At 59.1% G+C, this 21,719-nt stretch overlaps 1 protein-coding gene across 3 annotated transcripts in view; it reads right to left on the bottom strand.

The window, feature by feature from the left end:
• Positions 1–301: 301 nt before the first annotated feature.
• Positions 302–21,719, bottom strand: part of IGF2R (insulin like growth factor 2 receptor) — an 83,771-nt gene continuing 62,353 nt past the window's right edge. The window contains exons 21-48 of one of the 3 annotated variants that reach the window (XM_075554296.1): positions 21,429–21,530; positions 20,397–20,592; positions 20,013–20,183; positions 19,547–19,690; positions 19,280–19,455; positions 18,833–18,920; positions 18,234–18,449; positions 17,608–17,738; positions 16,594–16,691; positions 15,608–15,744; positions 14,411–14,601; positions 13,830–13,956; positions 13,538–13,657; positions 13,031–13,287; positions 12,233–12,454; positions 11,593–11,742; positions 11,340–11,501; positions 11,010–11,217; positions 10,648–10,794; positions 9,374–9,608; positions 9,123–9,259; positions 7,848–7,962; positions 6,084–6,230; positions 5,339–5,529; positions 4,392–4,578; positions 3,581–3,727; positions 3,327–3,396; positions 302–2,141 (exon numbers count right to left, since the gene is read on the bottom strand). In XM_075554296.1, the coding sequence (XP_075410411.1) occupies positions 1,731–2,141; positions 3,327–3,396; positions 3,581–3,727; positions 4,392–4,578; positions 5,339–5,529; positions 6,084–6,230; positions 7,848–7,962; positions 9,123–9,259; positions 9,374–9,608; positions 10,648–10,794; positions 11,010–11,217; positions 11,340–11,501; positions 11,593–11,742; positions 12,233–12,454; positions 13,031–13,287; positions 13,538–13,657; positions 13,830–13,956; positions 14,411–14,601; positions 15,608–15,744; positions 16,594–16,691; positions 17,608–17,738; positions 18,234–18,449; positions 18,833–18,920; positions 19,280–19,455; positions 19,547–19,690; positions 20,013–20,183; positions 20,397–20,592; positions 21,429–21,530 (4,683 nt within the window). In that variant the 3' untranslated portion in view covers positions 302–1,730. The remainder of the gene's footprint in view (positions 2,142–3,326; positions 3,397–3,580; positions 3,728–4,391; positions 4,579–5,338; positions 5,530–6,083; positions 6,231–7,847; positions 7,963–9,122; positions 9,260–9,373; positions 9,609–10,647; positions 10,795–11,009; positions 11,218–11,339; positions 11,502–11,592; positions 11,743–12,232; positions 12,455–13,030; positions 13,288–13,537; positions 13,658–13,829; positions 13,957–14,410; positions 14,602–15,607; positions 15,745–16,593; positions 16,692–17,607; positions 17,739–18,233; positions 18,450–18,832; positions 18,921–19,279; positions 19,456–19,546; positions 19,691–20,012; positions 20,184–20,396; positions 20,593–21,428; positions 21,531–21,719) is intronic. The other 2 variants (XM_075554295.1, XM_075554294.1) reach the window with 2 other exon arrangements.

Raw genomic sequence — 21,719 nt, forward strand, 5'->3', positions numbered from 1 at the left:
AGGCAGGTGATGGGCTCTGTCACTTCTCACCATTGGGGGTGGGGGAGGAAATGGGGAAGCTGTGGTGGTGTAGTGGGTTATGCATTGTCTGCTAACCTACAGGTCAGCATTTCAAAACCACCAGCCTCTCCTTGGGAGAAAGATGAGGCTTTCTACTCCCATCAAGAGTTAGACTTGGAAATCCCCAGGGACAGTTCTACCCTGTCTTACAGGGTCGTGATGAGTCAGGATCAACTCCACAGCAGTTTGGTGCGTTTGCTAAGAGGGGTGGGGGTAAAAAACAACAACACATGACACACGATTAATAATTTATTAATTTTTTTATTGAAATTGTTGAATACTTTTATTACAGTAAAACTGATTGGGAAAAAAAGTGAAGAAAGAAATAACTTTTTAAAAATACACTCATGTTTAAATCAAAACCAAACCAAAAAAAAAAAGCCAGCCATAACCCTGGGTGCAGACCAGGGTATTCTGGAAGGCGGTTTGCCTCTAAATAGATGAATACTATGAGTTTATATACAGTTCTATAATGCGAGTTCCCTTCCCATAAAAATCCCCCGGTTAAACATGAATAAAGGAGCCAGCAGCTGCCAGGGGGAGGTCGCCGAAGCTTCCCCCGATCCTAGCCACACTCTGGGTCCCACCGTGGCCTCCTTGCAAATATAGAGCCAGGGCCACGTGGGGGTGAGGTGAGGTCCACCCTCTCCCATGCCATCTCCCTAAATCACACTGTGCAAATTAAGGCGTGGATAGGTCTGATGGTTGATCAACACTTTGTCTTAAAAAATAAAATCAAGCACAGTCATGATGGTACCATGGGAACCTGAAGAGCTGTGACCACAACCCCCAATCTGGAAGAAGCTAGCGTGTCGCTCTGACAGTAACTCGGCGCCCACACACACAGAGCCGCCGTTGGGTGGGTGGCGGACAAGACACTGACTCGTGGGCTCTGTCCGCCGAGCACTGAAGCTATCATGCAAAAAAAGCGGCAGCCGGTGACGGCAGAAGGCAGAAGAAAGGTGAGCTGCCAAAGGCCAGGCACTCGGGTCTTTGGGCACGTGTGTGCACACTTGTGCACTCGGGGCTCCCCCTTCGGAACAGAAAGCGGGAAGAAAAAGAGACAAGAGTAGAGTATTCTAATGTAGGGACTAAACCGTTGACCAGATCCCAGACCCCGTGTTCGGCTTTCCAGGGCACTAAGCACCCCCATCTAGTGAATGAGCCAGTGGGTGCCCCCACTGGCACGAAGGAGAAGAGACACTGCTACTGCCTGGTGGGTGGGTGTTGTTCCTTGATCGCAAACCTGAGTAATTGTCAAAATCAATAAATAGGGGGAGAGATGTAAAATGCTAACTAGAATGGCCAGAGCCCATCAACGACTAGAGCAGCAAGGGCTTCCTGTTAAAACAGCCCTGTTTTTGAGATGCAGCCACTGGCCCCAGAGGCCAGCGCGGCCGTGCCCGTGGGCAGCGGCCTGGGGCAGGCGCCCCGGGCTGAGGTTCCCCCTCTAGACAATCTGAGCAAAGCCGCGTTCCGATGACCGTGAGCACCCGTGGTGAGCCGGGCCTCAGGACCCTCTCCCCCATCACAAAAACTCTTCCCTTTTGAAATCGTTTTTGTTAAAGGCAAAACTGAGAAAAAAGCTTCGTGGCGGAAAAGTCTTATTTGGTTGGAGGTACTGTGCCAAGGCGCCGAGTGAGGCGTTTTCTCTCGGAGACACCGGGGCTTCAGACACGGAGGAGGTCCTCGTCGCTGTCGTCGTGGAAGGCCACATGGCGGACTGGGTTTCCGGGCCGGGCGTGCATCTTCCTGGACATCTCGATGGGAATGGGCCCCATCGCGCTGCCGGCCGGGCCCTGGACTGCCTTCTTCGCGGGGCTCCTGGTCTGAAGGGAGCTCTCGGCCATGGGCCCATGGGTGGAGTGCACCTTCACCTCTGGGATGGTCAGCACCTCGTCCTCGCTGTCCTGGTCGTCGGTGCGCAGGGAGGAGAGGGCATTGGCCGTCAGCGCGGTCGCCGCTGTGGGGGTGAGGTGCCCGTTCTCCTGCTCATCCTTGCCGGGGCTGGGCACCGGGATCTGGATCTCCTCCATGAGCCATTCGGCCTCGTTCTCTTCAGCTTCCTCCTCCTTATTGACCTGCGGGATCAACCGCAGATCCCTCATGAGACCTCCTCGTCCCACCGCCCACCAGGGTCTGGCTCCTCCCCCACTGCACCCAGAGCCCCAGCAGGGAGGGGAGGCTGGCCTTGGCAGCCCCTCCTCAAACCCAGTACCGCTGAGGCCCAAAAGGCACAAGAGAGATGCAAGCAGAGCCAAGCACAAAGCCTCCGTGTGAAAGTAAACTGTGGGTGTCAACTGGGCTGGGCTGGGCTGGGCTCCCGGTGGTTTGGCCAAACACTAGACTAGATGCTGTTCCACAATGCGATGTAATGTCATCACCTTCCAGAATGCAGTCCAATGTGATATAATGCCATCACCTTCCAGACGGCAAGCCAACGTCAGGTCACCATCTTCCATCATAAAATGTAATGTGCTGTAACGTCATGGCCTTCCATAGCGCAATCTCATGTAACCAGTCAGTTGAAAGGGAAGTGCCCTAGCATGGGGTCTGGTGTCCTCTGTGCCCTTCTTCTCACTTGGCCTATGGATCTGGGCACCCAGGTCTGCCCGGTCTCCTGTCACTGCATGCTCCGAGCTTGTCACACCCTACAGCGACTCCCATGGACCTCCAATTTGCCTAATGACCAACATGTGGGGCTTGCCAGCTGTGACAACTGTGTGCTCCGAACCATCAACCCATCAACACAGACGCCACTGTGTGTGTGTGTGTGTGTGTGTGTGTGTGTATGTTTCTCTAGAGAACCCTGACTAAAGCAAGTCTAAACTAAAACAATTCTAAACTGCCCCGGTAGGAAGGTTTGTAAGTAACTGAGCACCGAGTCTCCTGGGCCCAGGTTGATCTGGGTGCCTGCTTATGCCGGACAGGGCGGGGAATCATGAGAGATAAGAGAAGCCACAGAAGGGGCGTGTGCACAAAGGCCTGACTGATGTGGCCTTTGACAAAAGCAGCGGACCCAACAGGCACCAAGATGTCCCCAGGGAATCGGCTGCACGCACGAGGAGGAAACTCCAAGGCAAATGAAACATGTGCTGGGTCAGGGCGGCAGTGGTGCTTACTTTCACGGCCCCGGGACCCCAAAGGTGCTTGTATAATTGTCGAGGACGCACAGCAATGGCAACAAGAAGCCCCCACCCCGACCTCGGGGAAAGGGCTGGGGCCGGGGCGGAAACACACACTAGAAACCCTCAACAGAAAAGTACCTTTGAGTATTTGTAGGACACATTGGAGCTTCTTCGGCAACAGTTGGTGAGCTTCAGCATCATCGCTTCCCTGGAAAAGCGGAGACCACAATTATTGGATGGTAGGAAGCCCAGGAGGCAGACATCCGATGGGCATTTGCCCAAAACCTTTGGACTGTGGCTCCTGCTCCTGGACTGGGATGCGCCCGGGATCCCACTGCAAATGCCCTGCATCGCCGCACGCCCAGCCCATGTGGCCAGCTGCCTCTCCTCACCTCTGCTCCTTCTTGTACAATAGCAGGCCCAGCAGACAGCCGACCAGGGCCACCAGCAGCAGGCTTAGCACGATGCCCAGAGCCTTGCTCCGCCCGGAGAGGCCCTGCTGCTCATTCTCATCAGCGCTGTCGTCGTCGAGGTTCATCCTGGAAGGAAATCTAGGCAAGTCACGTCTCCCTGCCTCACACCAGGCCGCTCAGGCACACGCTCCGGGCGCCTGCTGCTGCCAGGCAAAGAGCACACGTTGGTCAGTCTTGTCTCCCAAGATGCCCCTCCATGGGATTGGACCTCCAACCTTGCAGCTGGTGGCCTTGCAGCTGGTGGCTGAGCGCTTAGCTGCTTGTGCCACCAGGGACTCTGGTCAACCCTAAGCACTCCCGCCTCAGAGAGCAAAACCCTCGAATGCCACTGACAAGGAAGAGAGTCGCACTTTGTGACGCAGGAGAGGCACAGGAAGCCCCGCTGCCACCAGTCATGGGCCTCTGTGTGTATATGGGGAGTGGAGGCTCAGAGGGCAGTAGCGCAGTCTCGTGAAAGCACCCCTCCCCTAGCTCAGCTCCTCTCTGAATCCCCCAAACCCTGAGTGAAGACAGAGGCAGAGCCAGAGCCTCCCCGGGCTCACAGGGACGCAGCAACCGTCTGGGGAGCTGGCGAAGGAGGTTTAGTCTCCCTGCTGCTCACGGCGACCCATCACGGTCCGTTCCAGTCTGACAGCATTTTAAATACTCCTGTACAGCCCCTCTCATCAAAGTGACTACTGACCATGGTGTGCACCAGCTGCCACCGCCCTGGTGCCCCCGCCCCACTCACCCGAGCGGACACACGGCTGAGGTGTACCAGGAGAAGAGGTATTGGCAGTCGGCAGTCTCATGGCTGAACTCGGGCACCCCATCCTCCACAGAAGGGTCACAGTGGAAGAAGATGGTGGAGGACACAGACTTGGTCTTGTCTTTGCCACACTTGGAGGGCGAGGTAAACACGACATCCAGGTCACCATCTGCCAAAAGGAAGGTGCCAGCATGACCTTTCTGCCTGGCTGGTCCATGGGAGGCCGGAGGAAATGACGTGTGTTCCATCACCTATGTCTTTACTGCAATTACAAAGAAATCTGACCAGAAGAGGTGGGCCCGTCCAACCACTCACACTGTGACGTCTGGGCACATCAGACATTGGGTCGCCCCATCACCATCTGTGGAGAGGCAGGTGCCTCTCCTGTGGCCCAGGCCCTGCCTTCTCACAGACTATTCCCAAGCACCCTGCAGTGTGCCTAGGTGGACCAAGCCCCATCCTAACACATGTACCCTGGACCTCAGCTGGAACAAGCCCTGGGTGGGGGAAAGTGTAGGTTCTGAGGCTCACAGAGCCGTCACCCAGGGAACTGAGAAAACCAGGTGGGCACGCATGCACACACAGTCAGGCTTATGTAACTTTCCTGGACACCCAGCATGGAACGCCCCCACCCCGCCCCCCGTGGGCGCCGTGCCTAAGCGGCACCTCAGTTCAGTGCTGGGACACTGCGCGCCCTCCTAGTCCCTTTGACAAGGTGGTTGCTGGCCCGCTTGTCGAGCTGAGGTCCAATTCACACCCCACGAACTGCCCAGGTCGCCCAAATACTGTGGGAGGCACAAGACTGTGACGTAAGTGTCCGTCAAGCTGAGTCCTGCTTCCACACAGCTCTGGGATGTCAGGACCAGGGACCTCTCCTGCGGAAACGGCAGCCTCTGGGCGGGCCGGCTGGAGTGCTCCCAGGAAACAACTACCTTGAATATAGTACTTGGCTTTGTCGGTGATCCCCACTTTCCTGCTGAACTGCTGGTCGTTGGGCTTCAGCTGGCATATGATGGCCCCGGAGCAGGAGGGCACGGTGGGGTTGGTGAGGGTCGAGAGCTGGATCTCATACAGGTACTTGTCCCCGTTGGGTCTGATGTCCCCAGAGGCGCTGAAGAGTCTGGGAAGACAGAGACAATCTCGTCACTGGGCATCGGTCACCCTTCAAGAGTATGTCATCTGTGACCCCAACCCCAAGGCCTCAGGCGGGGCCTTCTCCTGAGTCTACATGACTTACCGTCCCAATGATCTGACCCCACTTCCACTCTCTGCATCAACATCGGCCTCCGAGGCCTGTGCTCGGCACCGGACCCCCCAGGCCACCCCAGCAACAGAGAGCAAACCAAAACTCCCTGGCCTGGAGCCAATTCTGACTCAAGGTGACCCTACAGGACAGGTAGAACTGGCCCTGTGGGCTTCAGAAACGGTATCTCTTTACAGGAGTAGAAAGCTTCAAATTTCTCCTGCGGAGCGGCGGGTGGCTTCCAACTGCTGGCCGGCCAGCAAGCAGCCCAATGGGTAACCACTCTGGTGCCAAGCCTCCCTCCATCCGTGGTGTCAAAACTCAATCGCTCAGTGGTGTTTTCTCTCCGGGTAAGCAATGACTTCTCCAGTGAGGGCAGAGGGCCCAGCCACCCCAAGGCATGCCCCACCAGGAGGGAAATCCGGACTCACTTGAAATAGATGTTCCCCAGGCTGAAGCTTTGGCCGTTGGAGGGATTGGTGAAGGTCCCGTTCACCATCTCCACCTCCTGGGGCTTCACTGCGCAAGCAGCCCGCGTGTCCCAGCGGAAGTAGTGGGTGCAGCTGTCGATATCGAACCTGGGGACAGCAGGTGCAGCCCAGCCGTTACTGGCTCAGCGGCCACCAGCCACGCACAGAGGAGCACAGGACCCAGGCACCAGCCCCCAAGAGCAGTGGTCTTGCTTTCTACGTAGGCACGCCCATGCCCGGGTTGTCCTGAAACTGACATCCCACCCCCCACCCAACCCCCAACCCCAGCAACACTACGTCCACCAGTCAATGCCCCTCGGGAAGCAGGTCACTCCAAAGCGTGTTCAGGTCAGAACACTGCACCCCACAGGGCCTCCACAGGCTGACCTTGCTTCCTGCCTTCCGTCTAAGCTGGGAAGTACGCTGAGGGGAACCCTGGGCAGTATCTGGTATCACCCCCACCCCAGGAGCTGGGGACCTGCTTCCCAGCCTACCTGCCACGCAGGCTCATGTGACACACTGCTCCAAACTGATTCATGGCTGTCGAGTCAGTTCCAACCCACGGCGACCCCGTAGGACAGAGTAGAACTGCCCCTGTGGGTTTCGGAGCCTGTTTCTCTTTACCAGGGCAGAGGGCCTCTTTTTCTCCTGACGAGCGGCTGCTGTATTTTTGAACTGCTGACCCTGTGGTCAGCGGCCCAGCTCGTGACCCAGTACCCAGACCCAGTATTCCTTTTCCAAAGTGAGAAACCCTCGCTCCTGGGGATGCTGGTTCACAGGCACCCGGGGCTCGGCGGTGGAGGCAACGCTTTGCCCACTCACTTCATGGTTTCCCGGCCCAGTGGCTCCTTTAGACACCAGCTCACACACTCCCTCTGTTGGCTGAACTCCCCCTAGCACCAGAGAATCCTGACCAAATCCGGGGCCCACTCAGGTGGGTCAGGGAGGCGGTGTAGATGGTGCGCCTCAGGGCCACCAACCGACACACCTTGAAGCCTCCTGCGGCAGCTATCACTGTCCCGCTGGCTCACACGGGGCTCAGCGGAGTCAGAAGCAAGCTTCTGAAGGCCAGCAGGTACCAGAAAGCGGCATCAGTGTGCAGGCGGCCCTCACTTGACGGCATTCCACTTTGCTGGGTTTCGTAGTTTGCTTGTTTTTAACCAACTGAAGGGTCTGAGATCATGGATCAAGTCTATCAGGCCTGTTTCTCCAACAACGTGGGCTACCCATTCTGATCTCTCTGTCACATTTTGGTTATTCCCGCCATATTGCGAACTTTTTCCATATTGCTCTTGCATGCTGTCCAACGACCCCCCAAAACTCCATGCTGTCCCTCATGGTGGCACTATATAGGATTGCAGAGACTATAAACCTTAACGGGAGCAGACAGCCATTGCAGAGACTATAAACCTTAACGGGAGCAGACAGCCTCCTCTGGCTCCCTTGACATGGGTCTGAACTGCCAGTCTCTGGGTAAGAGCCCAGTGCCTGGCCCACAGCGCCACCAGGGCTCCTTGGGTGAACTCGAAATGCACTGAGAAGCCACACAATCTGCGCCAGGTCGTGGGGCTGTGCACACTGCTGTGGGCTGGCCCTAGGCAGCTCCCGGGATGGCCTGTACTCTGAGGGCCCTGCACCCTCGGGCCCCACACACATCCAGACTCCGCTGGGGAACACTCACGCCCCAGCAACGTCTGAGCCCTGCCGGGGCCACAGCTCCCCCACCTGTCGAGCTCTGGCTTCCCGACCGTCTTGGAGCACGTCATCTGGATCACAGCGGATGCTGTCCGGTTTTCGCTGCACTGGTGACCCTTCGAGTAGGTCACGATCACCTTGTCATCTGGAAAACAAGCACACATGCGCACGCGCGCGCGCACACACACACGGACTTTAAAGCTGTACACTCAAGAGCCTTTTCAGTGAGAGCAAATGTTTGTTTTAAAGACCTCTAATAGATCCACTTCATTGCGACCCCATAGGATGGGGTAGAACTGCCCTGGGGTGGAGAGTGGGGCTTGTCTGAGACTGGAACATTTAACACGGTGGAGGACAATGAGTTTGGTTTTATTTGCCAGACCCACTTTGCCCGGCAGACCGCAAGTGCAGGCTGCCTATGCTGTGATTCATGGGGTATTGGAGGGGCTGGAGGTTCTGGCTGGTCTCATGACTTTGGGCTGTTGAATTCCTGAGCCTACTTTCTCATCTGAAAAGGGGACTCCCTGTCACAGTGTGGAGATTCCAGACACACAGTTAGGAGCCTCGTCCTTGGTGGCCCCAGAGTGGGCTATCTTAGTCACCCCCACCCCCACCCACCACCCAAGCAAACAAGACCTGGCGATCTGCTTCCATGACGAACCCAATCAAGAAGATACCCCGGGGGCCATTATACTCTGCTACCTATGCTGGAGGGGCTGCCGCCGCGGCCAGTAGGACTTGGAGGGGAAGGAAGGCTGGCCTAATAATCACATAACTGAGATTACAAGGGGCAGGGCCTCCCTCAACTGGCCCCACCCAAACCCCCTCTTGAGCAGTCATCAGTGAGACTCTCCAAAGGGAGGGTGAACCTCAAGTTGGCAGTGTAGGGCAGTTCCCCAACCCCCCGCCCCATGGGGCCCCCTAGTAGAAGCTGGACTTGCTGCCTCTGAAGAGTCAGCGAGGTCTCCTGAGAAGCCCTTCTTGGCTCCACTGCTTAGCAAGAGGGAAAGTCACTCCATGGAGCTGCCCGGTGCTTCAGCCGGATGACCCCACACTCAGGAACAGCCACAGAGAAGGAGACCTTCTAAGGGGCTCTCCATGTGCTGGCTTCCCCGCTGGGGTACAGCTTCTCCCCAGCACTGCCGAACCCCTACAACACAGACTGGGGCCTGCAATCCCAGCTGGTGGGCAGGAGTGCTTTGTGGAATAGTCCGGGAGTAGCGGTCCTGGGTAGACCACTGGAGGTGGCCGATGCCCCTGCGCGCTGAGGACACCCTCACCACCCTGCCAGCCCCCAGGCCTTACCCACAACGTCCAGCTTCTGTGTGTGCACCAGCCCCAGGGTCTCAACCTGCCCGGAGGCGGTCTTCCTGCAGACGCTGGCTCTGTCGGAGCAGGCCTGGGGGCCTTTGTTCAAGTGCTGGCACAGGTTGATGTAGTACCTGGGAACAGGCGACCCAAGGGGACAGGGAGTCAACTCGGGGCGGGGAGCGAGGATCCAGGGCCGTTCTGTGCACACTGTGGCCTGGCGTGGCGGGTGGGGTGAAGGGACTCACGTGGTGCCTTCGTGCACGAAGTGCCAGGACGAAGTGAGAGAGGAGAGTAGCTGCAGGTCATAGGTTTTGTGGCTGTGGACAAACTTGCACTCCATCTTTCTCGGAGGGCAGACCACTTTGGTTTTCCACTCGAAGGTGACCTCGCACCCGCGCACCTCACTGGTGACCTGGGGCCACCCGATGTCGGCGTCTTCGTCGCACTTGAACACAATCTCCGATGTCCGGTGGCTGTTAGCTGGGGGGAGGGGGCCGGCAAAGAAACACAGTCAGAGCCTGCTTTGGGGGAGGGGGTGCTCTGAGCTAGGCTTTTTCTGTTGGATTCCACAACACAGCTGCTTTTCCGACCAGTCTGAAACGGCCAGCTCAGCGATTCCCACTGACCTGGGGGGGGGGGGGCAAGCGCCCCCACTATCTTCGCCCCAGCAACACAACGGACACTTGTCTCTGAATGCCTGTCGCTCCTGAGCTCCACTTAGCATCCCGCCCTGGCGACCCATGTGACCCCACCCAACTCTATGGGCCCTGCCGTATTTGTCCACGTCTGCGGCCCTGGCCCACACAGCACTGAGTGGACCAAGTGCCCTCAGAGCTCGGCGTGGCTCATTGTCTTGTGTAAGATGCCCACAGCTGAACGCAGCTCCTCCAGACGGGTGGCCCGTGTTGTCGGGGGAATATACACATGGGAGCACAAAGCAAACCCAGCAACAACAAACGGCCGGTCGTTACTGAAAATAAGCTGGCACAAACACCGCCATAGAAGCCTCAGAGCAGCCCCGGTAAACCAAGGGTCATAGCCCCTCGGCACAGCCCGCCGGGGTCTGTGGGCCTTGATCAGGATTATGCTATGCGTGCCCATCCCCGGTCCCTCCCCTCGAGGCCTCGTGATGTCAGTGGCCCACACACGGGCACAGTTCTTTCCAGTCACCAGGTTCTCAGCCCAGGAGGCAGGTCTAGCTGCAGCCCCACCCAGGGCCTGTGTCCTCCTCACAGGGGGCCGAGGACGAGCCCACCACTCTTGGAGAATGTCCACTGGCCACCCTGCAGGCCAGACAGCAGCCATTTAGCCGAGCCACGCCCGCTTTGCCATGCACCAGCTCCTCTCAGGCAGCGATGATGAAGCCATTTGGTTGGCTAAGAGCCCGGAGGAGAAAGTGGAGTCGGCTGGCGGGTGAATGGAGTCCACGGAAAGGAAGTGTAGTGGGCAGAGGGTCTCCCTGCAGGGTGACGCGTCACGGCCCCCGCCGGCCAGAGGGGCCCTCCGCGTTCGTACTCACAGTGCCTGCAGAACCCCCACTCGTGGTCCCGGTCATAGTTGTCGGTGGTGGCACACCAGGGCCTCGGCCTCACCTCCACGGCACACTCCTCGTAGCTCTTCCCGTTGAAGATGAAGGGGAAGACACACGGCTCGCCATCTTCCGTTTCTGGATGGACGGAGATGCAAGCGCTCAGTGGCCCAGACCACGTGCTCTGGCCTAAGAGCACACCAGGAGGAGCCCCTGGAGGCAGCCCCTCCCACAGCACCACCTGAGAGCAGTGCGCCCTGGGCCCGGGGAACTGTTTCCTCTACACTGGTTCACAATCCAGGCCCAAAGCCTGGAAGGGGTGGAGCTGTATCTCCCAACCGAGGCTGCCTTACCTGGAGGGCAGGTGTCCCCGTTCACGTAGCTCAGGATGACGGCCTCGTCCTGGTGCCGATAGTCCAGCCGCATGGAGGCCAGTCGCCCGAACGAGGCGCCCTTGCTGGTGGAGAGCAGGCAGACACCCCCATCCTTGCAGCCGCCCTGGTCCAGGCCTGCAGCCGCGGTGCACACACCCACGCTGTACACATGGGACTTGTGCGTTACCTAGAGAGGGGGGCCGTTGGGCAGCGTGTCACATCAGGGTGTCACATCAGGGCCGGGGACCCTGGGAAGAGAGCTGCGCTGGGCAGGCACTGCCCGTGGGGACGGACGGCGGGCAGCCCCACCTTGAAAGTGCTGGTGGACAGGCTGGACAGGTTAAAGCTGTAGTAGAGCTGCTCGTCCGTCAGTGAGCAGCCCTCCACCTGCACCTCGTCGGGGCACACGAGCGGCGTCTCCCACTCGAACACAAAGTCACACTCACTGGTCCTCAGCAGTTTGGGGGTGCCCTGCGAGGAAGAGGAGCAGGGACGGTCAGACCCGAAAGTCAGCCAGCGAGGGGGGCAGGAGCAGGGACCTGGGAGGCAGGCGGCCACTTACCATGCTCACGCCTCTCTTACAGTGAAAGGCAATGAGGGAGGTGTAGTTGAAGTGTCTGTCTGCTAAGCAAGGTGTGCTGCTCTCGAAGTTCATGTACACTTCGTTCGCAGAGGGGTTGAAGATCGGTGGGCCCGTAATGCGGCCAATGTCCTGGACAAAGAACACCAGCAGCCACGGTTCACCAGGGCCCAGAGGCCATGCAGTCGAGGCTGACCAGACAGCACAACACTACACAGCTGGCTCCCAGCAGTGCCCACCCTGAGAGGCCCGACGTCAGATGCGCCATTGGAAGGCCAGGGCGCCTGCGGGGCATGGCTTCCATTCTGTTTTCTGAAGTGGGCCCCTGGGGCAGGAGGAGACCCCAGCCTGAGCCTCAGCTCCCTTCCCAGGAGGCCCATCTCCCCCTGCCCCCGTCGGCTCAGCTCAGTCAGTGGTCTTTATCGCCATGTCCCAAGCTAACAGCTGTCTTGATCAGTCAGCCAGCCCCCAGAGGACACGCACTTGCACAAGTGCTCAGAGCACATCCTGGCTCAAAGGCTGCCGGGGGGTGAGGAGGTGGGGGCTGCCCTGGCGCCCGCCCTCCTTCCCCGCACACACCCTCTGCAGGGCCCGCTTCCACCCGTATGTGACCCCCACTTACGATGGGCGCCCCTTCCACAGGGACTTTGCAGATGGCTGCACCGGCGGGGCACGCCACCCCGTGGATGGGGTTCAGTGGCTGGCAGATGTTGATGTAGAAGTCGGGGTTGGTGTCTGACTCCTCGTCATCCTCACTCTCGTCGTAGGCTTCGTAGGCACCCGTGCGGTGGATCAGGGGGGCCAAGTCGATGATGGAGCTGCCATTCTTCACGGAACATTCCATCTGCCCGGCAGACAAGACTGCGTTTCAGCCAATTCCGACCCACAGCGCCCCAGGGTTGCAGGGCAGAGCAGAACTGCTCCGTGAGAACCAGGCCTTCCTCCTAGGCACCAGAGGGCCTCCTGACTCCCCATAAGGACCGCCCCCCTCCCCGCCCCGAGAAGTGAAAGTGGTCTCTGGGCAGGCCAAATGGTAACACACTCAGCCCAACCAAAGGGTGGGAGGTTCAAATCCACCACAGGAGGCCTGGAAGAAAGGTCTGGTGGTCTGCTTTGAACAAGTCAGCATGCGAAACCCACCCCGACCACCCCCACCCCCAGGCACAGCTCTGCCCAGACACGCAAGGAGGGGGTACCCGGGTTGAGTTGAAAGGACTTGACAAAGCAAGCAAGCAGCATTGAGGAGTGGATGGCAATCAATCCCAGATAGACAGGCACTATCACAGGGTGGGGCTTTCTGCCAGTTTCAGGGCAGGGGCCATCAGGAGTGGCGGGAACACTGGGGAGCCCGCCTAGCTCTGAGGGCTGGTGGGCTTGCAAGACTCGGGCGGGGCCCAGCCCATACCCGTCCCACACTCACCACCTGCTCGCAGGCCAGCGGCGTGTGCCAGGAGAAGAAGAGGGTGCAGGTCTGCTTATCGAGCGAGATGAGCATGGGCTGGTTGGTGGGCCCTGCCTCGGGGCGGCACACGAAGCTGATGACGCTCTTATAGCGCAGGCCCAGCTTGGAGGGGCAGGAGGAGCCGTCCTCGTAGACCAGCTGCAGCACCTGGTCCGCGTAGGTGAGCCTGCGGCCAGCCCGGCCCACGCTGATCCTGGTCTGTCCGAAGCAGGCAGCTGGAGCACAGGGACAAGGTGGTCAGGAACACAGCGGCACAGTCACTCTGTCTCCCTGGCCAGCGCGCCTGCAGGACCCAACGTTCTCACGCGCTGCCACACGCGCCCTTGGAGTGTCGGCCTGGCTCTGGGGACAGACTCTGACACCCCCACTGCTTTAGCTCCTGGTCACCCTCAGCCACTCGGGTGGAGGGACGGCAGAGGAGAGGCACTCTGTGCAGCCTCCAGCCACCAACAGCGGCGCACTCACCCACGCCAGGAGCACAGTTCTCGTTCTCGCCACAGACGCTGAGGTAGACAAGCCCCTTCTCGCTGTAGGCCGCCGTGTAACCAACTCTGCTGTTTAGAGAGGTCAGATCGAACAGGTGGCCTGTGGGGACAGGGGTCGGGGGACACGGTGACTCCAGGAGGCCAGGCACCACCACACTCATTCACAAACTCCATCCTGGCCATAGAAATCCTGGCTTCTCCACACCACCCCCCACCTCCGTCACCACCCCGGCACCTCACTGTGGCCGGCTCCGGACCACCTGAGGCCTCACCTGTGGCCGGGTTGGTGACCTGGCAGTTGTCGTGCACGGTGTTCATCACAGGGCACGCGGCAGGGGTGGGCCAGGCAAAGGTGTACTCGCAGTCCTCCACCGCGCTGATGAACATGGGCCTGGAGGACTAGAGCCGAGATGGGGGGGCTTCTGGGTGATGGCAGGCAGACGGCCCGCACGGTGACTCCAGCCTTGCCTCATGGCGGAGGAGCCTCCCCACGAAGCCCCAGCCACGCCCAGGACAATTCCATCTCGGTGTCTTATGGGGTGAGGCGCAGGTTTAGGGAAGTAAAGGGTCACCGTGTGTACTTCAGTTACCAGGGGTGGGGGTGGCATTTGGGGGTGAAGCTTAGAGGAGCCCAGAGGCAGAAAGCCTGCTGGGGGTCCGGAAGGCTCACAAGTAAAAGCAGAGGACAGGGGCCCAGGCAGCTCTCCCTCTTCACTCATCGGGAAGCCAAGTCACTGTCCACGCTTCAGGTCACAAGATGACTAGGAGCCATCAGCCGGGGCGGTGTCCCTAAGCGGGGTCTATCGCCCTGGGGCTGTGTCACTAAGTGGGGTTCATCACTGGGCTCACTTACCAGCTGGTTTTTGTTGCAGGTTAAACGAATGATGGTTGACTTTTTCCGAATCTGGTCCGGACACATGTCCCCGTCCACGTACGTGAGGATAACTGAGTCGTCCTGCCAACGCGGGCCGTCCCTCACGCGGCCAAGGTTCACGGTCTTGGAGGCATTCAGCATGCAGGCGGCTGCTTCCAGGGGGCACGGCTCTGCAATAGAGGGACCACGGTGACGCTCACGCTGGGGGTCCCCTCTCAAAACAGCTACCAGTCGGGGGCCGGACACACAGGTCACGGACTGGAGGCCACTGTCCTGAAACTGTCACCACAGGAGAGCTGCTGCACCTTTTAGATGAGGCAGGTTACCCGCAGGAGTTCTCGCCCATGTCCATGCTGACAGGGACCGGGGGTGGGTCTGAGGGCGGAGTCCCCGGGACAACAGTCTACATTCCTCCGGAGCCCCGAGTGCAAGGGAGCCAACGCCCCCAGGGGACGCCAAGGTCTTGGTTCAAGAAGTGGACCAGAACTCTGCCCAAAAGCAACCCATGCTGAAACCCCCCCCCCCTCCGGCAACCTCTGCACTCCTGGGGAAGGGCCCAGCTGGGGAATGGCTAGGAGACTTGGGACCGAGTCCACCCACAGACTATGAACTGTGCCCCCACCGAATCCATAACCCACCCTGCAGGGTGGAGGGCTAGGGACACTACCCCAACTTCTCAGAAAAGGAAACACACAAACCAACTGGTTCTGATTAAGGGGTGCGATCAAAGTTCATGACACGGGACCTGGGTCACTCTCGAGGGCTCACAGATAACCTGAGCGGAGCCGCAGCTGGCCACATGTGCACACCTCAATTGTAGCCTCTCCCCAGTCACAGAGCAGGCTGGCCACCCCCACTCTCTCAGTTAAGGGTGGGGGGTGCACCCACAAGTCCCCAGTCTGCTCCCTTGCTCTGAAGGACCCTTGGCCACCATTATCACAGCAACTGCCTCCACTTCCGGGCATCATATGCCAAGTGCCGGTAAGCCCGGCCTGCCCACCCCAGCCCTCGGTTTCACTGGTCCTGGCCCACATCAAGGACCAGCCATCAGGACCCGCCTGCATCTTGGCCAACCCACTTGAGTGTGGCTGTGAGCGGGGAGGCTTGGAGCGTGAGTGCAAACCACCTGTACCCAGTAGTCAGTACAGCCGTTCCAGCGGCAAAGCTGCCTCTCACCAATGCCAGCCTGCGGGGCCAGGGACTTGCAGATGTTGATGAGGTAGTGCTCTGGTGAGCCTGTCCTCGTGACCGCCTCCCAGTTGTCACTGTACTTGGACAGGGACGAGAGGTCGAAGACGTTCCCTTGGTCATCCCTGGTGTGCAGAGAGGGCTGTGGTCAGGTTTTGGGCACTGGTCTCATTAAGTATCCGTGGCGCCAGCTAGTGAGCCAGACACATCCCGTCCCTGACATTCGGAGACTCGGGTCTTACACGATGGCAGAACTTTATCTCAGAACCCTGCCCACATCCCGTCGGAGTCAGCAGCGGTAGGAATTCAAGAAATCGTTAAAACTCTGTTAAACCAAGTCAAGTATCTGCGCGCACGTACACATCCCCAGTCCCTCAAATAGCTGAAGTGTACGTGGTCTCCATGTTTAGGCCAGCAAGAAGTGGAGCTGCCCACACAGCCAAGGTCCTTGAGACAGCACCCAAGGATGTCTCATTTGTCAGGTTCCCAGGAGGGTCTGAGGTGGGTGGGAACACACGCTGAGAACTCAATGTTAACACCAGCATGACAGCGCGGCACCATCCCCAGTGGGGACTGGGGTAGCATATGAACCAAAGGGGCCAAAGGAAGCTCCAGGAGGCTGATGGCCGGCGTGCTCTCCTCCAACCTGCCCCTGCCCCATGTGGAAAGTACCCTCAAGGGAGGAAGCCAGCCTTCGCCTTCTCTGTGTCCTTGAGGGCGGGCGGGCAGAGGAGTCCATGGTCCACCCTGCTCCACGCACGACTGGCGTTCTTGGGATCAGGTCCGATCTCCCACCCTTACCCATTCTCGGTGCAGACTCATCTCAGAACCTCAAGGCTGTGATGGGTCTGGAAACTAGTCCAATCAATCCCACGGCTCTGAGGCCAAGGGACATTCGCCAACAAGTCTAATAAGCCCCTGCCACCCAGGCCAGCAGCCACCAGGGCAGAGCCGCCGGCACGCGGCACACTCACTTGAAGGAGCACTCGGCCATCTCGTAGGGGGGGCAGGCGTACTCCGTGCGCCACTCGAACAAGTAGGAGCAGTCTGAGGTCTCCTTCAGGAACACCGGCTGCAAGAGCAAGGGCGACAGCAATGCAGCCCCCAGGGACACACACCTTCCCCAGGCTCCTGTCGACGCCTGAACGCAGGTGGATACCAGTCCCCCCATGTCCACTGAGGCCCTAAGCACACACCCCAGATGGGGAGGGGGGGCACCCAGGTGTCTTTCAGAGGCACGCAGACAAAACGTGGTGTGCATCCACATCTGCATGCTCTCGGTCGCAGCGAGGTGTGCAGCCCTGAGGCCCGCTGCACGTCGCCCATGAGTGGACCTTGAAGACCCGACACGGTATGAAGTTGTGCACAGAGCCGGTGGCCTATGATGGTGCATCTATGGAGCACCCCCGGCAGGCTCCTTAGTGGCCGCCAGGGGCTGGCGGGAGGAGAGGGTGGGTGTGATGGCTCATGGGATGCCGAGTCTCCGTGTGGGGTGTGAGCACAGAGGACTGGGGATGGGCAGTGTGGAGCTTGTGCAGCAGGGTGGACATGCTGAACACCTTTGAAGTGGACACTGAAAAATGGACAAAGAAGCCCGCCGGGCTTGCAAAATGGGGGGGGGGGTTTTTGACAGGGTGGGATGTATTCCAAAGAATTCGCAGAAAAACAGAATCAAAAGTGGGTGGAATTATCCTCCAATTTTCAGAAGCACCCCCACCTCCCTTCCCAATGTGTATCTTATCACACTAAACTTTTTTAATATGCAAAACACTCATTAGCATATGCTTGGCTTTAGGAATGAAGGCTGTTAAGGGACAGATGTTCATTAAGGTCTATGTAAGTAGACAGACCCGTTCATCTATTTTCTGTAAATCTTGCCCCTCTCCTGAAGCCAGCGGAGGTCTTGTACGACACCTCCAGAGTCCCCTGTAGAAGCAGAGACCCTGAACCCCTGGGAGGAGTGGCTGCGGCAGCCCGAGCCCACTGACCTTCTGGGTGGTGCGGTCACAGGAGAAGTAGATGGTGGTGGACCGCTGGTACACCTTGTGGCAAGACTCGCCCCCGGTGTAGTTTATCTTTAAGATGCCGTTTTCATAGCTCACCTTCTGGGAGACAAGCCCTGTTGCGGGAGAAACCGGCACATGAGGCGGGTTCTGCTCACCACGTGCCCAGGCTGCCAGGTTGAGTAAACACTCAGAGAGCACAGCAGCCCTGCAGGAGCCTGAGCCAAGCGCAGCGCCTGGGCACAGAAACACTCAGCAGCCACCTGGGCAAGAGGAGTGCTCCTCGCCCTCCGGGGAGCTCCCAAGCCCTCGTGGAAACCTGGTCCCGTGGACTCCTTTCTAGGGGCCATCGCCCATGACTGAGCAGATGCACAGTCTCCTCGTCAGTCACTACACGACACACACAGACAGACTCACAATGGTGGCATTCTCAAGCAGTCCTCTAGTTAAGAAGCTAGATCCAAATCAGAAATTATCATGGAGTCCCTGCTCCACAAGGACACAACCGCCGTTCCCAGTCCTCCGGGAAGGCGTGCTCGGCGGCATGCGTGGCACCACCAGCACGGAAATCCCAGCACGTGCAGCAAAAGCCAGAGAGAGACCATGGTTACCTGCCACCTTTTGGAAGCCCTGTGGTCCTGGCTTCTCCTGGCACGAGGAGACCGCCTTGGTCCTGTCTCGGGTGGGGCAGACGCCCGAGGAGAGCTTCCCACAGATGCGCAAGTGGTAGGTGTAGTCGCCCGCGTGCACAGCCGTGTCGTTGACGCCCAGCGGGGACAGGTCATACAGGTTGCCGTGCCTGGGGTCTCTCACCTGGCAGTTGTCCCCTTGGACAACACAGGAAACAGAGTGAGCGCAACTACACATAGTCACACTGCGGGAGAAGTCCCCATGTCTCATCAGGCAACTATGGCCTTCGTTTGTGCTTAGAACAGGTCTTGGAGGCTGTGACCTCCACACGGCTTTGTACTATATCTCTGGGGGAGGAGGAGGGCCTGCTTGACCCCATGCCCCACCAGAACCCGCCCCTCCCGCCATTGTCTCCAAGGAACCAAGGCAAGTGCGCAGGGGGCTTCTCCAGGGTGAGGCTGGGAAAGAAGTGACCCCCACATTTAGAAGAGCGGTGGGGTCCTCCACACAGCCACTGCCACAAGAGCTCACAGCTACACGAGGACCTGGGGTGTCGCACGTGTGATGACCGCTGGCTTACCTTCCGCTCGGACTACAGGGCAGGCCTCCACCGTTCTCCAGAGAAACACGTACTCACAGTCGTCCAGAAGCTGGAATATGGGGGACCCCTGAAACACACACCGAGAGCATGTTTTCCATTCGGAAGGAATCCACGGTGTGATGGTCACCAACGATCGCCATGGCCAGCCACTGTGAGCACGCCGCCGCTACAAGGACTGGCCGAGGAGGCGGCATGACGCAAGGTGAGCCCTCACAGTGGACCGACCCCGAGCCCTCCCCTCCTGACCTCTGAGCAGGGTGGCTATGAGCTGACCCTGACTCCCTGGCGGCAGTGGGCTTCACGTGTTCGGATAGTACGTCCCAGTGAACCCCAAGGATGGCAGGCAGAGGCACGCTAAATGAGGGGGCGGCTCGGCGCCTCGCTCGAGGGGGACGGCAAATGGCCCGCTGTGGGCTGAGCACACACCGAGGTCTGGGCACACTCGAAGATGATCCTCGTGGAGTAGCGCTGGTTCCCACACTTGTCGCCGTTGACGTACACGATGCTCAGGGTCCCATTGGCCGTGGCCTGAGGGCTCATCTGCACCACCCCCAGGTTCCAGCTGTTGTCATCCGATATTAAGCAAGCACCCATTGAGCTTCCTGCGGACACGGGGGGCTGCTGGTCAGGGAGCCGGCTCTGGATGCTCTCGCGTCAGACCAGGGCTCACACAGGAAGACCGGCGGCACTCACCTTGGCAGCCGGGAATGAAAGGCAGGGGATTGCAGACACTCAGGTAGAAGCTCCTCCTTTTCCCATCCTCCGAGGTGTCCACAGCGGTCCAGGGCTTCTTGACTTTGCTCAGGCCGCTCAGGTCATACTCGTTTCCAGCGAGGTCTGAGACACAAGGAGATGCTGGCTAGGCCTGATGGCTCAGTGGCCCAGGTCCAGCGTGTGGCCCCCGCTGGGAGACCAGCCACTCAGCAACCATGGGTGAGGCAGGGAGAAGTTGGGGGGGCTACAACAGACAGCCTTCCTCCTACGGAGCACTGACAGCCTTCGTCCTATTCCCTGCCCCCAGCCCGAGTGCACGACTCTGTGCTAACATAGTATCCGATCCCCAAACTCGGCTGGAGGCCCTTAACTGTGTGCCCTGGCTCACAGCAACAGACTGCACGGCACTCTGAGAGCGCAGGCCTGGCCCCTCGACCATGCGTACCAGTGACTTGGCAGTCCACTGGGGAAGGCACACAGGCCAGGGCAGTCTCAAACTCGAAGTAGGTGTCATGGATGCCGAGCCCGGCGTTGATGTCCTGGTGCAGGAACCTGGGGGCTCCGGGGTAGATGTCGTCGTTACACACGAAGCGGATGACGAAGGCGTCTGTGGTGCCTGTGGGAGGGAGGGAGGGAGGGAGGGAGGGAGGCGGAACCAGGGTCAGCACCAGCACAGTGCAGCACAGCCCCGCCAGAACTCACCAGGAACGCGGTCGAGTCCGGTGTGCGCGTGTGCACTGGGCCATCGGAGGCGGCGGAAAGCAAAGCCTCCTCCTGCTCCGGAAGTGAGTCTGCAGCTCGGAGCGCCAGGCCACCAGGCCATACTCACCTCCGGAGGGGGGGAGCAGCCCCTTGTAGGTCAGCGTGATGAAGCCCTCGGTGGACAACTGCAGGCTCTTCTCGCCTCCCACAAGCCTTTTCGGCTTAAGGTTCTTCGGGTCATCTGTCTGGGTCTCTGCCTCACAGCCAGACGCTGGGTTCCCGTCGACGGTCCCACAGGTGGGCATGGCCCCACAGACATTCAGCTGCAGGGCAGGTAGCAAAAAACCCACGCGCTGTTCTGTCTGGACCCCGTTACAGAAGGCCTCACCACAGATAGGCCGCTTTTGTTATCACTCCAGTGTTACTACAAGGGGTGTTGCCGTATGTGTATTCACCAGCTTCTCACATGTGGGCAAGTCAATTAGTAAACGAGGCAAGAGGAGGAAAGACCAGGAAGTTCAAGAAACAAGCACTGTGCAGCCTTTAAGGCTCGGTGTGTGTGGGGTCTCGCTCCACGGCCTTAGAGGTCGACCCAATCTACAACTACATAACTTCATGACGTCCGATACCATACACAGAGGGCAGGGGGCCTGCATGCAGCCCTAGCTTGGCAGCCTCGCTCATGTCCTTGGGAAAGGTACCAACACCCCAGGCTACGTTTGCTCAGAGTGGACAGCAGGCCTGGAGGCTGCATTTTCTTTCAGATACACCTGCCATCGGTCCACTCCAGAACGCCATGTTGACTGAGGTGGTAACTCCAGCACAACCCGCTCCTTGCAGCGGGGCCGTCGGATTGGAAAAGGCTAACAGGCCCCGTGCACAGACTTCGGGCCCTCCCCGGTTCCCCGGTTCCCACAGAACAGTACTAGCTGAGAAGCCACCCTTCCCCAGGGGGGTACCGCTGGTCTCAGTTCGTTTTTCTCCTGAAACCTGAACCCTCTCACTCCCAAGCAACAGCTGCTTCTAGTGCCCTGGACAATTCCCGCAGACCCCCCTCGCCCCCCACCCACCTGCCTCCCTCTTGAGAGCCGCCAGCTGTGGCGACAGCAACAACCACCAGCCTGTTCCAAACAGCAGGGAGTCCTTGGAGAACTCTTACCATGAAGGTCTTGCCGATAGCCGAGACCATGTAGCCCTTGGAACTGTTGAGAAGGTTGAGGTTGAATGCAAAGCCGCTGTTGGGGTCCTTTATAGAGCAAGCCTGCGGGGCACAGAACCGGGGGAGGGGACAGTCATGTCTGGGCCGCAGGGTGAGGTGAGGTGCACGCGCCTCCTCACGCACTGCAAAGTCACCGGAGCTGCCTTTAGCAGGTGTTTGTCTCACAGAACTGCTAGGGAGTCGCCTCGATGGTTGGGCAGGGGTTTCAGTCCGCCGTGGACTGGGAGAGGA

Source organism: Tenrec ecaudatus, chromosome 7 (assembly GCF_050624435.1).
Source record: "Tenrec ecaudatus isolate mTenEca1 chromosome 7, mTenEca1.hap1, whole genome shotgun sequence".
Classification (NCBI taxonomy): domain Eukaryota; kingdom Metazoa; phylum Chordata; class Mammalia; order Afrosoricida; family Tenrecidae; genus Tenrec; species Tenrec ecaudatus.